The sequence below is a fragment of the Diorhabda sublineata genome, unplaced genomic scaffold (genome assembly GCF_026230105.1).
Source record: "Diorhabda sublineata isolate icDioSubl1.1 unplaced genomic scaffold, icDioSubl1.1 Dsub_80, whole genome shotgun sequence".
NCBI classification, from domain to species: Eukaryota; Metazoa; Arthropoda; class Insecta; order Coleoptera; family Chrysomelidae; genus Diorhabda; species Diorhabda sublineata.
In genome coordinates, this window is record NW_026614303.1 from 1 (window position 1) to 16185 (window position 16185).

Sequence of the window (16185 nt, forward strand, 5' to 3'; positions counted from 1 at the left end):
ATGCACCAGTAACTGAAAATCACAGTGTGGATGAAGCCATGGTGCCTTATTATGGTCGCCATGGCTGTAAGCAATTCATACGTGGTAAACCCATACGTTATGGGTACAAATTATGGACAGGTTGTACCAGCAAAGGGTATGTTATTTGGGTAGAGCCGTACCAAGGTGCCAAATCAGAAATAAAGCCCTGTTATAAGGAACTGGGTTTAGGACCATCTGTGATTCTGCAATATACCGACATAATCAATTCTATTCAAAGCTTTCCCTATCACATTTTTTGCGACAATTTCTTTACGACTATACCACTTCTGAGTGAAATGACTAGAAGAAATTTGAAGATAACAGGAACCATAAGAGAAAATCGCACGTCAAAATGTCCACTGGCAAATAAATCCCAGTTCAAGAAAAAAAGTAGAGGTTTTATTCAATACCAAACTAACGAAGAAAACACTGTAGTTGTTAAATGGCATGACAATAACGTTGTCACTTTAGCATCCAATGCCTTGCCTGTTCACCCTACTCATTCAGTTAGTCGTTATTCTCTCAAAGAAAAAAAGAAAATTAAGGTAGACCAACCTCATAATATATTTACTTATAACAAATATATGGGAGGCGTTGACAGGGCAGATCAAAATATAAGTCTCTACAGAATAGGTTTGAGAGGAAAGAAGTGGTACATTCCTCTTATATTTCACATGTTAAATCTTGCGGTTCAAAATGCATGGTAACTTCACAGGGAACAAAATGGAAAACTGGATCATCTAAGATTTCGAAGGAGAATAGTCATGACCATTTTAGAAGGAAACCAACGAAAATTTGCGAAGAGATCGAAGTTGTCACAATCACATAACTGTGAGATGAGATATGATCGTATTGATCACTTAATTGTGACACAAGGGAAGCAAACCAGGTGTCGCATGTGCCATAAAAAAGTCTCCACCAAGTGTGAGAAGTGTGATGCTGCATTACATGTTGTATGTTTTAAGCCTTACCATGTGAAAGAAATCTAATCAAACTTTATTTTTTTTCTATACATTTTTTGAATAAATTTATGTTACTTTGTTTTAAATAAAATTTTACTTTTATAGAAAATAAAATTATAGTATTCAAGTGACTACAGTCCTTCTAAAAGGACAGTCATTTTTCAAAAAAATTACAGATGGGAATCGAAAATTTCCAAATGATTATGTTTCAGAGACATAAAAACAACTACTTACAATAAGAAAGAACAAAATGAAAACAAAAAAAAAATTCAGGCATATCTGGGTTAAGAAGGAAGAGGAGAGAAGAAGGACTGTGGAAGAAGAAGTCAGGAGAAAAGAAGAAGAGGAAGAAGAAAGAAGGACCGCAGAACGAATTACTACTTTACGCAATTTCTAACGGGGCGTGGGCCTTTCAGAAAATATACTCATGGAATAAAAAAAAAACGAGAGACGACCTATGCCCCACCTGCGGTGTGACGGAGGTGTCGTGTCCACCGGCAAAAACAAAACGAATTAAAGAAAATAATAGGAAGTAATGGCACCCTGAGGTGTAGGAACATTATGATCGCTGCCATTAGAGAAAAGAAGGTGTACGATAGGGTAATATATATCGTTACGGGAATGATAAAAGCCAAAGAGGAAGAAAAAGAAAGCGTGACGATTTTTAATATGTAGTTGTAATTGTAGCGTGTGCCGTCTTAATTTATTAATTTTAACGATTTTATTATATGTCTATACACTGATTTTAAAATTTTATATATACAAAGTAAAGTTAGAATGCCGGAAAGAAGCTGAAAAGCTCAAAAAAGCGGAGGCTGCCAAAAAAATCATGGCAGCCTTGGAAAAGGGAGGTTCCTTCAAAGATTTTGAAGGAATCAAAGATAAATTTTGGGAGGACAAAGTGTTCTCCAAAACCAAAGATTCTCCCTATGAGTAGCCAAGACGCGCTGTATAGAAAGGACTGCATAGTCCTAATAAATCCAAAGAGCGAAAAAGAGTTGGAGAATATGACTCTTGAAATCAGGGAGCTGGCGGAAGCCCTTAATCCCGGGGATTTCGAGGTTATCGAGAATTCGGTAACCTCCTTAAAAACAAAAAAAAGCGTGGAGGCATTATGTCGCCAGACTTAATGGAGATCCTACTAAAGATTTTGAAATGATAATGGTCGGAGAGAACCTGGGCGAGGACACGAATGTCCTCATACTCGGTGGGGAGGTAGCTCCCTCGAGAAAAATATTCGAATTCACTACCAAAAGCGGTAGGAACTACAACATGGTTGTACATCCGAGAGCCTCCAGAGACAGAAGGTCGTAGGAGGGTAAATCTGTCCTGATCAGGACAGGAACAGGCCCTTTGCCGAGGTGTTAAAAACCATGAAGGAGAAAGTTGACGTTGCGAGCCTCAACGTCAACATCAATAAGGTTAAAAAAACAAATAGCGGTGCCATTGTCATCCGCCTCGAAGGTAGGGGTCAGGCACAGACCCTAAAAAATGCAATAATGAATAAAATGGAGGAGGTTAGTGTAACGACCAGAAACAGGGGGACGGTTTTCAGCGTCACTGACGTTGACCTGGCGGTCACCTCGGAGGAGGTGAAAGCTGAGGTCGAAAAACAGACCGGCCTAGCAGGCCTGGTTGAAATCAAACTATTTAGAAAAACAAAATTCGGAGGGCAGATGTGTCTTCTCTCCGTTCCAAATAACAAAGCCGGCAAGCTCAGAGAGATTGGAACCATCAAAATAGGATGGTCGGCTTGTAGGGTGAGGGAGCGAATAGCCCCTCTGAGGTGCTACAGACGTCTGGAATAGGGACATAGTCTGACCTCCTGTAAGGGGGAGGACAGAAGTAAGCAATGCCTCAATTGTGGCGGGCTCAACCATAGAGCCCAGTACTGTAAGGCCGTAGCGAAATGTATGGCCTGCAAAATTGAAGGGCATAGGATGGACACCATGAGGTGTCCAGAGTACAGGAAATTAGTCCTAGGGAATAAGGACTAAAGAGGGTCTAAATCAATTAAAATGGACAAAAGGTCCTTTTACAACCTCTTTGTCCAAAATCTAGACCCCACAAGAAGAAATTCGGATTTTAATATGTTTATAATTGTCGTTGCTGTCGTCTCTAGGTTCCGGCAATATACACCGGAGGCCTATTTTAGGAAGTTGTCGTCGGTTGATTCCTATACTCTCAACACGACGACAACAAAGATTTTATTTATTTTTTATCTATATATTTATTTATATTTATATTTTATTTATTTATTTATTTTAACCTAGGTTTTAGAGGAACGAATCCCAACTTTTACCACAAAATCCCAACTAGGATACCTACGGTTATAAATAAGATTAATATTACAATAAATTTCCCATATGATAGCCCGGGGTCACGTACCTTGCTGCACAGCGTGGTGAGAATGTGGGCCTGTTACAAGCAAAATGGCTAATGATAAAAAAATAGGCAAAAAACAGATAAACGTACTGCAAGTGAACTTGGGAAGGGCCAAGATAGCGCATGATATCGCCTTTGACGAAGCAAACAAACACCACATAGACATTATGATAATATCCTTGCCAAACAAAAACATCGCAAAAAAAAGGATGGCTCGTAGATAAGAATGCAGGAGTGGCGATAGCCATTATAAATAAAAACTTATAAATAGATAAGGCGCTTCGAGGTGATAACTGCGTACAAATAGAAACCAAGGGCACCATTATGACGGCCGTTTATATCTCACCTAATATCAGCGACAGAGAATACCAAAAGGCCATAGATAAAACATTCGAAACGGCTACCAAAAACAACGGAAGACGACTATCCATAATGGCCGGAGATATAAACGCGAAATCCGCAATATCGATGGTTTTCTGACGCAACCTCGTAACTCGATTTTTAACGATTTTGGGATTTAAACGGAAAATTAATCGGTAAATATCGTCGCATCGATCTGTAAAGTTATAAATAAAAATATTCATCCAATTTTTTTTTATTTAAAAAAATACAATCTCGTATCTCAATTCAAAAAACTATGTCATGCGCAATCTCGTATCTTAAAATACAATATGGCGCATAAACAAGTTCCCTCTCAGCCGTGTGATTTAGTTAAATGTTTTTAAAAAAATTTAACTACTCATATAATGTAACTATCACTGACGGTGAATAAACAATAGTTAATAAATACATTTTTCATTGGAATGTAGAAAAATATCACAGTAAGTATTAACAATACAATATTTATCAATTCTAACCTATTATTACTGACACATTTCTCACATGACACTAAATTTTATATTTTTTAGAGTTAAATATGTCATCCGAAAATATAAATAATAATACAAGTGACAGTCAAGAAGTAGAAATGGTACTTGATGAAGCTACTGGAGTTTTTGTTCCTGTGGAATGTACACCAATGGACGAAGATGAGGAGGAGAATGTTGATTCTAGTTTATTTATAAATATGCACTTAGATGAAACTACTGGACTATTTGTAGTAGATTCAGATCAATCACATTCATCACGTGGATTGTTAAATTCCTCAAACTCTTTAGTTTTGAACCAAACTGACAGTGCAACTAGTGACGTAAGTCCATCTCGTCCATCAATAATTACTCTTAGTGAGCATTCAGGAATTATATCAAAAAAAAGGGCTCGTAAGAATCAAGGCGAAACTAAAGACTGGGAACGAAATAAAGTAAAAAAAGCTCGTGAAGAAGGTAAGGGTTATTTTAGCATAACTAGGAAAAAGAGTGAGAAAAGTTCATTAACTCAAAGAAATGAAAGAAAAATAAAACCAGGATGTACGTCAAAAAAATGTGCTGCTAGTCATAACAAAAAGTGCAATGAAATTTCTGAAAAAACAAGAAAAAAAATTTTCAGTTCATTTTGGAAGGACTTAAGTTGGGACCAAAAGAAGTCTTACGTGATCTCTCTTGTTACCAAAGAAATTATTCCTCGGAAAGAAAATTCAAAGGACTCTCGGCGGAATTTCACTCTTAAATATTATCTGATGGTCAATAATCAAAGGTTATTAGTATGTAAAAAAATGTTCTTGAGTACATTGAGTTTAGGAGAATCCCAAGTTCTAAACTGGGTAAAGAAAAGTGATGATTGCGGTTTATTGAAAAAAACAAAATTCAAAAACACTAGAAAAAATTCTAAAGAAGTCAAAGGAAAGCTATCACATGTTGAGAATTTTTTAAATAAGTTGCCCAAGATGGAGTCACACTACTGCCGAAAAGATACTTCAAAATTATATTTAGATAATTTATACAAGTCTGCTCAAGATGTATACCGGGATTTTTCAAAATCTATGAAAGAGCTGAATATTCCAGACAATGAAGTGCTTAGCTATGGATTTTTACTTAAAAAAATGCAATCTATGAATATTGACATTTTTCAACCGCGTAAAGACTTCTGCGATACTTGTTTTGCTTTTAAAAATAAAAATATATCTATAGAAGAGTACAATAATCATGTGAAAGAAAAAGACCGTGCTCGGGATGAAAAAGAACAAGATAAAACAAAGACTATTGCTGGAGAGATCAAGGCATTCACTGTAGATGTCCAGGCTGTGCAAATGATACCACATTTACCAGCAGGTGCTCTTTACTTTAAACAGAAATTAAAGTGTCATCAATTTACAGTGTATAATATAGCTAATGGAGATGTATTGTGTTATGTATGGCACGAAGGTGAAGGTGGCATGGATGGTAACGTTTTTGCGTCTTGTCTTCTTGATTTTTTACAAACCGAAGTTGAGCTTGATACGCCGATTATATTTTACAGTGATGGTTGCAGTGCCCAGAACCGCAATGTCACTATAGCTAACGCTTTATATCAATTCGCTGCAAAAAATAATATTAAAATATGTCAAAAATATTTAGTTAAAGGTCACACACAGATGGAATGTGATTCGGTTCATGCAGCAATAGAAAGACGTAAAAAAGATCGCGAATTGTATGCACCGTGTAACTTTGTAAAAATTATTGGAGAGTCTAGGATGAAAAAACCGTACAAAGTTAAATATCTTGATTATAAATTTTTTAAAAATTACTGATTTAAAATTTTACAAATCAATTCGGCCTGGAAATAAAACTGGTTCACCAACAGTATTACAGTTGAGAGGATTAAAATATAGTCAAGACAAGATAATGTTTAAGTTATCCTTTGATAACGAATGGGAGGATCTTCCACAACGTTTGAACAAAAAAATTTCTGTCAATACTGATATTAAGGCTTTATATTCTAAAGAAATCCCATTAACTAAACAAAAATACATGGACTTATTATCTCTCAAACAATTAATACCTAAGGACTATCACTCTTTTTATGAAAATTTAAAATACGTGAATAATGAAAATTAAAAATGATATTTTTTTAAATCTGCAAGTATTGTCTGTAGGCAATGAAAAAAAATAATATTTGATGATTATTTGATTTTATAATTCTATTCGAAAAGCCAATGAAAGTGATTAAAAGTATTAATGAAACTATGTGATATTAATACTAATACTAGAATTAAGACAACAAATTTATCTAGATTTAAAAGAGTAATATATTGTAGTAATTAAGAACTCTTATTATTTAAAAGTTAAACAATAACATTTTTATTCGATTAAGAATGATTTAAAAAGTTAATTTGTTCGCAAAATAAAATAATTAACAAAACTTTTCCATGTACTTACATTTGTAAAGATTACTACGCAATCACGTATGTTACGTTTTTTCCTCTGCAGCAAACACGTATCTCAGAAAATAAAAGAAAAAATAATGATTAAATGTTTTAAATGCTAAACTTATCTCAAAAATTTATTAAGAGAGTGAATATTTTTTAAATTAATAAAAAAAATTTTCAATTTCATTATAAAATGTTTTTTGTCATTCCTGAAAAGTAGTAGTTTTTGAGATACGAGGTTGCGTCAGAAAACCATCGATATGGGGATCTCCTATATCTGATATAAAAGGACAAATGGTAGAGGAGTGGTTGGCTCAAACAGGATGGGTAGCAATGAACAACGGCCATCACACCTTTGAAAGAGGTAACTCTAAAACACATATAGACGTTACTCTCTGTCATACCAGTCATTATAATAACATCACCAACTGTGTACAGAATATGTCAACCCCTATACACACCATGGACATATTCGATATCAGATAAAAACGAAAGGAGCAATAAAAAAGATGAGCCCTAACAACAGGAAAAGGACTTACTTGAACACTGAAAAGTACGTAGAAATACTAAAAAAAAGTAATGGAACATACGAGGAAATAGTGAAGGCATATAAAGATGCCTCCAGTAATAACGACGCTAACACCTCGATGCAACCATTCTGGTGGAATCCTGAAATTGAAAATCCAAGAAATGAATACAATAGACAAAGACGTAGATATACCAGAGAAAAGCTCCCACAGCTAAGACAAAAGACAGTATGAAGGAACAAAGTAAACTACTAAAAAGATTAATTCTGCAAGCCAAAAAGAGATGTTGGGAGGACCTCATGAAAGACCTTGAAAACGACATATGGGGTCAGGGTTACAGGATAGTGACGCCCTATATGCCTGATCAACTCTTTCGGAAAATTACTAGAACGTATGATTACAAATAGATTGGCTGAGGAGATCGAGAAAAAGAACCTCTTATCTCCGCACCAGCATGGCTTCCGACCCAAAAGATCAACGGTGTCGGCAATTGATGAACTAAAGGAAATGGTAGGTAAAACCAGCTGCAAATGGGGTGTACTTGTTGCTGTTGATATGAAAAATGCCTTCAATACCGCGAAATGGCATAAAATAGTGATGGCTTGTAAGGATAACGGAAACAGCCCATACTTAACGAAATACATAAAGAACTATCTGAGTGGCAGGAGGGTGACTTCCGGCATCATTTCACATAAGTGCACGATGGGTGTTCCGCAGGGCTCGGTCCTTGGACCAGTCCTGTAGAACATTATATACAACGGTATACTAGAATTGGAGTACATCCCAAAAGTTTCCACTATCGCGTACGCTGATGACCTCGTCTTCTACATCGTAGGAGACAAAGAAAATGAGGTCAGGAATAGAGCAGAGAACACTGTAGCTATAGCGGTTCGTTGGATAATAAGAAACGGACATAAAATTGCCCCTTCAAAATGGTAGTGGAAAGACAAAGAATCGAGGCCAAAAAGAAAATATCTGGGAGTGATCATAATGAAAAACCTCAACTTCCTAAAACACATGAAATATACGGTCGAAAAAGCCGATAAAAAGATAACACAATTACGGAGACTGATGCCGAATGTAGGAGGGCCTGGTTATTGCAAGCGCAGGGTTCTGTGCCAAGTAATGCACAGATGGTCGCCGCTGCCTATAGGACCGTAACGGCCAAGGCAGTCTAAGTTATAGCAGGTTTCCCACCGATCCATCTCATGATAGCTGAGAGATGCTTTCTATATAAAATAGGAGGCAGGTTAGCCGGTAATAGACGAATGGCAAGAGAAAGAACATATAAAAAGTGACAGGAGAGGTGGGATAGTCTGGAGACGAAGGCCCAGTGGACAAAAACCTTGATTAAAGACACAAGAAGCTGGGTCATGTGCAAACACAGAACCACTTCTTACTATATCACTCAGGTTTTGACGGGGCATGGTTCGTTCGGTACCTTCACTAAAAGAATCCGTAAAACCAAGGATGACAACTATCCCATGACCTCACCCACGCTAAAGCTGCTCAACTCGAGGCAGATCTTCTTATCGTTTCAGAACCGAATAAAAAACTGACTGAGGGGGTTGGTTGGGTACAGGACAAGAGAAAGGACGTGGCGGTATTATTCAGAAATAGGGATATTGGGGTGAGGAATATACAAAGAGAGGCGGGCTACGTCGTGGTCGAGCTCGATTGCGAGATCACGATTGTGGCCTGCTACATTTCCCCCAATATCTCTATGATTGATTATAGAAAAATAATAAAGAAAATGATGAATACCGTCACCGGCAAAAAGAACTTTCTGATCGTCGGGGTGTTAATGCAAAATCGTCTCAGTGGGGATCCCCTATTAATGATAAGAGGGGTGACCTCTGGGACGACTTGATGGCCCAAATGAACATAATAGCCTTAAACAACAAAAAACCCACGTTCGTAAGGGGCACTGGCAGGAGTCACATTGATGTGACTCTTGCTAGTGAGGGGTCATTCAGAAAAATTGTAAATTGGGACGTTCTCGATGATCAGATATTTACCTACCACAGGTTCAACACCTTTGACATTAAAAATAAAACAATCAAAATAAATAAAAACAAAAATAATAATAAAAATATAAATAAAGAAAAACTAATAGAAAGAATAAAAAATATATAAGCAGACAACAAGGTGGTGAACTACGAGTCTCTTCAGTTAGTATTAAAGGATATTAAAGAAAAAGTATCAAAGTAAAACAAAAACTAAAAAAATAACAACAGGCGAATGCCATATTGGTGGAACGATGAGATAGAGAAACTCCGAGAGGATTCCCTCCTTGTCCGGAGGACATACACAAGAAGCGGAGCGAAGAAAACCTACAAACAGAAAAAAAAGCTCTGGGCAAGTTAATAAAAAATGAAAAGATGGCGGGCCATATGTGTAGACCTCGAAAAGGATATATGGGGCGACGCATATAAAATCACAATGAAAGCATTGAAGGCCGTCGCCCCATACAACTTAAACGAAGAGCAGCGGCTAGAGGCCGCGTCCCTGCTCTTTCCTAAAAAAAGGGAAGAAAACTTCTCTAGGTAGGGCAGCATCGACGCGGCTCTGCCAAAATTCACAACGGAAGAAATCCTAGCCGCAGCCGAAGATATCAAGCAGGCCTGAAATTATTACATCCGTTCTTAACGAACTACTGTGCAGGCAAGTGTTCCCCAGAGAATTAAAAATAGCAAATTTAATATTGTTATTAAAACCTGGGAAACCCCCCGATTCGCCGGCCTCATATAGGCCGGTATGCTTGTTAGACTGTCTGGGAAAATATTACGAAATCCTAATTGAAAAAAGATTAGAAAAGTTCCTGGACAGCAAAGCAGCTCTATCGGATCAGCAGTACGGCTTCCGCTAGGGTCGATCAGCAGTGGACGCCGCAAAGTGGGTACACGATGCGGCGGAAACTTCTAGAAGAAAATTGGTAGTCCTCGTCATGTTAGACATCAAAAACGCATTTAATTCAAATAACTGGGGCTTCATAATACAAAAATTAAATGAAATGGAGGCCCCAGGGTATTTAGAAAATATTATAAAGGACTATTCAACGGAAAGGAGAGTATGCGTATCGAGAAGGCAGGAAATTAAATTGACCGGTGTTAGGACCGACCCTTTGGAACATATTATATGATGAGGTACTCCGATTAGAACTGGAGGGCGGCGCCAGATCAATCGCATACGCTGACCACCTAGCTATATTAGCTGAAAGCGATATGAATTGGGGCAGCGTAGATATAATAAAGGAAAACATGATAAGCATTAAAAGCTGGATAGAGCAGATGGACCTACAAATAGCAGTAGAGAAGACGGAAATAATAGTGCTCAGAGGTCCAAGAACAGTCCGGGATCAAATCCAATTTGATCTCGGAGGGCATATCTAATCAAGTAGCAGGATTGCTGTCAGTTTTAACATTCTTGACAAAGTCGGAAATTTAAAACATGACATATCAAATCTCCATAGGAAGCTGAAAGAATTAACTGGTAACACAAAGAAAAGAATACCATACATAACAAGGATTAGCGAACAAAGGATCCAGTTAGAGAAAGAACATATAAAAATGTGTTGGGAAGAATATATTCTACAGCTCCTTCGGGACAGAAGACCACAAGACATAGATCTACCAAGTACTGACGAATGTCTTGATATTTTAGAATCAGAAGTCAGAAATGCACTAACAAATAGCAAAAATGGAAAAACACCAGGATTGGATGGAATACCAATTGAACTATTAGAAGCATTAGATGGATCGAACTTGAAAAACTTCACTAAGATACTGAATAATATCTACCAACAAGGAAATATACCATAAGAATGACTGAAATCAGTGTTCATACCGATACCCAAAAAGAATAACCCTCAAACATTCGATCAATATAGATAAATTAGCCTGATGGCACATCCTTTGAAAATATTATTGAAAATAATACAAAATAGAATTTATAAGAAATGTGAGCAGCAACTGGATAATACCCAGTTTGATTTCAGAGGAGGAATGTGAACTCGTGAAGCACCCTTCGCGATGAATGTTCTCCTACATAAATGCGTGAATACAATAAAACTATTCACACGTGCTTCATAGATTATCATAAGGCATTTGACAGGGTAAAGCATATTAAATTTATTGAAGAACTTTAGAATACCAATCTCGATGCAAAGGATGTAACGTTAATGAAAAATATATATTAGAATCAGACGGCGGTAGTAAAGATAAATAACTTATTAACAGACGAAATACCAGTTGAGCGAGGAGTAAGACAGGGATGTGTGCTGTCGCCAGTCCTGTTTAACTTATATTTTCAAGTTATATTCAAAAAAGCACTATGGGGAAGAACAGAGGGAATGAACATTGGCGAAGACGTAATAAATACAATTCGCTTTGCCGATGATACGGTGTTATTGGCTCATAGTCAATTGTGTGAGCTCCTGCTTTCGGCATGCTCTTGATATACCCAAGATAAGTGTAACCTGAGATAATAATTTGCGTATATCCGCACGCAGCAAGAACAGATAGTCTATATATATAAAAGAAAGTCGTGTTAGTTACTCAAGAACAGCTGAACCGATCTAGCTGAAAATTGGCAGGGAGGTAGTTTAGAACCAGGAGAAGGACATAGGACTTTTTATCTCGTTCGAAAGCATTCCCGTGTGATTTGACATGAAATTTATCCCGTTCGATAGCATTCCCGTGTGACTTGACATGAAATGTCAGTCACTATAAAATGAATTATTACGCATATCGTTTGATGATTCGTCAAAATGCTGACAACTATTTGCTGAGGTTTCGTCGATTGTTTCAGCAGTATTGCGTTGACATGTATGTAAAAATAGAAACGGAACGTTTAACATTCATTAGGTTGAACCAAGCCAAACTGCGTTCTGAGCAGTACATCCATTTACGTGATGCAGTTAGTACTGAAGGAAATGCAGCTAATATTGGTCGATTAACTATTCTGCCGGCGACATACATTGGTAGTCCACGTCATATGCATGAATATGCACAAGATGCAATGACATATGTTCGTCATTATGGTCGGCCCGATCTCTTTATTACTTTTACCTGTAATCCAAAATGGATAGAAATTACTCAATTGCTACTTCCCGGACAAACATCAAGTAATAGACACGACATCACAGCACTTATATTCAGGCAAAAAATTCGGTCCCTGATGAACTTTATTGTTAAACAACGCGTCTTTGGAGATACTCGATGCTGGATGTTTTCAATCGAATGGCAAAAGCGAGGCCTGCCGCACGCACACATTCTTATTTGGTTAGTGGAAAGAATTCAGCCTGACCAAATAGATGATATCATATGTGCCGAGATTCCTGATTATGAAGTCGATCCAGACCTACATGATGTTGTTACTACTAATATAATTCATGGACTGTGTGGTGCTATCAATCCCCAATCACCTTGCATGATCGATGGAAAATGTTCTAAACGATATCCACGGAAATTAACGGCGGAGATTGTCACTGGCAATGATGGTTATCCGCTGTATCGGCGTCGATCACCAGATGACAACGGTCGAACTGTCACAACGAAAGTGAAAAGAATGGATTTCGTTGTCGACAACAGTTGGATTGTTCCATATTCGCCACTTATTTCTAAATCGTTCAAGACACATTGCAACGTTGAATACTGCAATTCAGTTAAGTCCATAAAATATATTTGCAAATATGTCACGAAAGGCAGTGATATGTCGGTTTTTGGATTACAATCCTCGAATATCAACGATGAAATTTCACACTATCAAGTTGGTCGTTATGTGAACTGTAATGAAGCGATTTGGCGTATATTCGCATTTCCCATTCACGAACGTCATCCTACTGTTACGCATTTGGCGGTGCATCTGGAGAATGATCAACGAGTATATGTCACGGCTTCGAATGCTACGCAACGTGCTGAAACACCTCCAGCAACTACATTGACCAGTTTTTTTGCAATCTGCCAAAGCGATCAGTTTGCACGAACTTTGCTTTACTCGGAGATGCCACGTTATTATACTTGGAATGCTTCATCGAAGAATTTTCAAAGACGGAAGCAAGGCGATGCGGTTCCTGGGTATCCAGATGTGCGTTCTACTGATGCTCTTGGTCGTATGTATACAGTTCATCCAAAGAATAATGAATGTTTCTATTTGCGCTTGTTGCTGATAAATGTGCGTGGGCCAACTTCATTTGAGTCACTACGAACTGTTAATGATGTAATATTCCCAACCTATCGTGCTGCATGTGAAGAATTGAAGTTATTAGAAAACGATAGTCATTGGGATACGACAATCGCTGAAGCCATTATCTCTGCATCTCCAAGTCAGATACGCACATTATTCGCTATCATAATTTCGACATGTTTTCCATCAAACCCATGTAATCTGTGGCACAAATACAAGGATAATATATCAGAAGATATTTTACATCAAATTCGTGTCAGTTCCAGAAATCACGATATTGAGATGAATGAGGAGATACATAAACATGCTTTACTCTTGATCAAAGATATGTGTTACCTCATGTGCGGTAATTTATTAATCAGGTTAGGAATGCCAGCACCATATCGTGAAATGAATGACGCATTTAATCGAGAATTGGAACGGGAACGTGAATATGATCACCAGGAATTAGATTTAGTAGTAGTACCAACAAAAGGAAGTTTATGATACTTTAATGAAGGCAATCGATGATGAAAATGGTGATTTATATTTCCTAGATGCCCCTGGTGGAACTGGCAAGACATTCCTCACGTCATTAGTTTTAGCAATTGTTCGGACGAGATCTAACATAGCGGTTGCAGTTGCTTCTTCTGGAATAGCAGCCACATTGTTAAAAGGATGCCGTACGGCTCGTTCAGCATTCAAATTACCGTTAAATCTTCAAACTAATGAAGAACCAACATGTAATATTGCAAAACAAAAGTTTTAGCGGTATCGAAAATCATCATCTGGGACGAATGCACAATGGCGCATAAACGTTTATTAGAAGCACTTAACCGAACATTAAAAGATTTACGCAATGACTCGAGATGTTTTGGAGGAGCAATGATTTTACTGTCTGGCAATTTCCGCCAAATACTACAAGTAATTCCAAGATCTACAGCTGCCGACGAAATAAACGCTTGCCTCAAATCGTCAAATCTATGGCACTATGTGAAGAAACTGCAACTGACAACAAACATGAGAGTTACATTGCTTAATGATACATCTGCTGAAGATTTCTCGGAGCAATTGCAGACTATCGGTAATGGTCAAGTACCTGTCGATGAATCGAGCGGATTAATATCATTTCCAAATAATTTCTGTAATTTTGTCTCATCAAAAGACGAACTTATTAACAATGTATTTCCAGAAATTATTTCCAATTACAAAAATAATGAATGGTTGAGTGAGCGAGCAATTTTAACGGCTGAGAATAAAGATGTAGATGACCTAAATTACATAATTCAAAATAAGATCATTGCAACAATGCATTCATTCAAATCTATTGACTGCGTCACAAATGAAGATGAAGCCACCAACTATCCAATTGAATTTTTAAACTCTTTGGATGTGCCTGGCTTACCACCGCACAATTTACGCCTAAAGGTTGGCTCCGTAGTAATCATGCTTCGAAACATAAACCAACCAAAACTGTGCAACGGTACGCGTTTGGTGGTTAGAAAATTGATGAAAAATGTAATTTACGCTACGATGATGATAGGAAAATTCAAAGGTGAAGAAGTTCTCATTCCGAGGATACCGATGATCCCAACTGAGATGCCGTTTGAATTTAAATGACAATTTCCGATACGTCTTGCATTTGCCATGACCATCAACAAATCACAAGGCCAATCCTTAAAAGTTTGTGGTTTAAATCAGGAACATTCATGTTTTTCCCATGGTCAATTATACGTGGCATGTTCACGGGTCGGAAGACCATCTGCGTTGTTTGTTTTTGCGCCTGATAATAAAACAAAAAATGTCGTGTAACACAAGGTACTTAAATGAAGAGCAACATATGTACTAAAATACAGAAATAATTATAAATGATTAATGTAAGTATTTAATTTTTTTTGTATTTTTTCCAATTAAAAAAAAACTGCTTATTTATTGCCAATAAGGCGGAACAAAGTTCGCCGGGTCAGCTAGTCTTAATATATATAAATCTCGTGTCACAATGTTTGTCCTCAATGGACTCCTAAACCACTTAACCGATTATAATAAAATTTGCACACCATGTGCAGTTCGATCCAACTTGAGAGATAGGATAGTTTAAATCTCAAATTATAGTCGCAATTTTAATTTATTGCTAATTATTCGTCTGTTATTATTTGACAGTCAAAATTATCTGTTAACTCCAAATGATTCTAACAGATGTCGATACCTTTCGACTGGGTTGAGTAAGTAATCAATAGATGGCGCTGCTATGGTAAATCTACGAACGTGTCATATAAGCTACATTTTCACAGCATAATTACCACGTGTTGTTGACGCTATAAAATTAATTAAATTTATTTTGTAGTGAACGAAATACCGCATAATTCAATTATTTCCACTTTTTAAATTTTTGGTGTTAGCATAGCCGGCCACGTGTTACTTAGACTGAAATGTTAATTGAATTCATATTATAATGAAGATAATACAGTGAAATTAATCCTGCTTTTTACTTATTTGTGCTTCATTGATCAAAACTTTATAATTTAATTTGAATATATGTATGTAAGTATTATCACATAATTATAAAATTTAATTAAAATGTCAATGAAAAAATGATACACAATTTCCTACACTTTTTCAATAGTTGTACAAATATTTGTTTTTATTGTTTTTATTTAATCTCTATTAAAAATTATTTAGCACTTATTATTTCAATGTGCTATGATAACAAGTTTTTCAGATTTTTTTTCTTATATTTAAACGATTAAATTAGTATTTCAATTCTTATTGAAATTATTATTTAAACTCTATAATTTAAATATGTACATGTCAGTATTATCACATAATTATAAAACTTAATTAG

The 16185-nt window shown here is 36.7% G+C and overlaps 3 protein-coding genes across 3 annotated transcripts; all 3 read left to right on the forward strand.

Annotated features, from left to right (window-relative positions):
* Positions 1–38: 38 nt before the first annotated feature.
* LOC130452325 (piggyBac transposable element-derived protein 3-like) lies at positions 39–3848 on the forward strand. Its single transcript, XM_056791541.1, has 3 exons — positions 39–673; positions 737–852; positions 3640–3848. Exons 1-3 carry the CDS (start codon positions 39–41, stop codon positions 3846–3848), a joined length of 960 nt encoding a protein of 319 aa, XP_056647519.1.
* An 8154-nt stretch (positions 3849–12002) lies between these two features.
* On the forward strand, positions 12003–13850 carry LOC130452326 (uncharacterized). The gene has a single exon (XM_056791542.1). The coding sequence runs from the start codon at positions 12003–12005 to the stop codon at positions 13848–13850; it is 1848 nt and encodes a 615-aa protein (XP_056647520.1).
* A 297-nt stretch (positions 13851–14147) lies between these two features.
* On the forward strand, positions 14148–14963 carry LOC130452328 (uncharacterized). Its single transcript, XM_056791543.1, has one exon. It carries the CDS (start codon positions 14148–14150, stop codon positions 14961–14963), a length of 816 nt encoding a protein of 271 aa, XP_056647521.1.
* Positions 14964–16185: the final 1222 nt, after the last annotated feature.

Excerpts from the sequence above, each read along its gene's own strand:
- LOC130452325 (XM_056791541.1), top strand. The coding sequence starts at position 39 with ATGGTGCCTTATTATGGTCGCCATGGCTGTAAGCAATTCATACGTGGT. Across the intron at positions 674-736 it reads GGTTTGAGAGGAAAGAAGTG|GGAACAAAATGGAAAACTGG; the intron begins GTACATTCCTCT and ends GTAACTTCACAG. Across the intron at positions 853-3,639 it reads GTTGTCACAATCACATAACT|ATAAGGCGCTTCGAGGTGAT; the intron begins GTGAGATGAGAT and ends ACTTATAAATAG.
- LOC130452326 (XM_056791542.1), top strand. The coding sequence starts at position 12,003 with ATGTATGTAAAAATAGAAACGGAACGTTTAACATTCATTAGGTTGAAC.
- LOC130452328 (XM_056791543.1), top strand. The coding sequence starts at position 14,148 with ATGGCGCATAAACGTTTATTAGAAGCACTTAACCGAACATTAAAAGAT.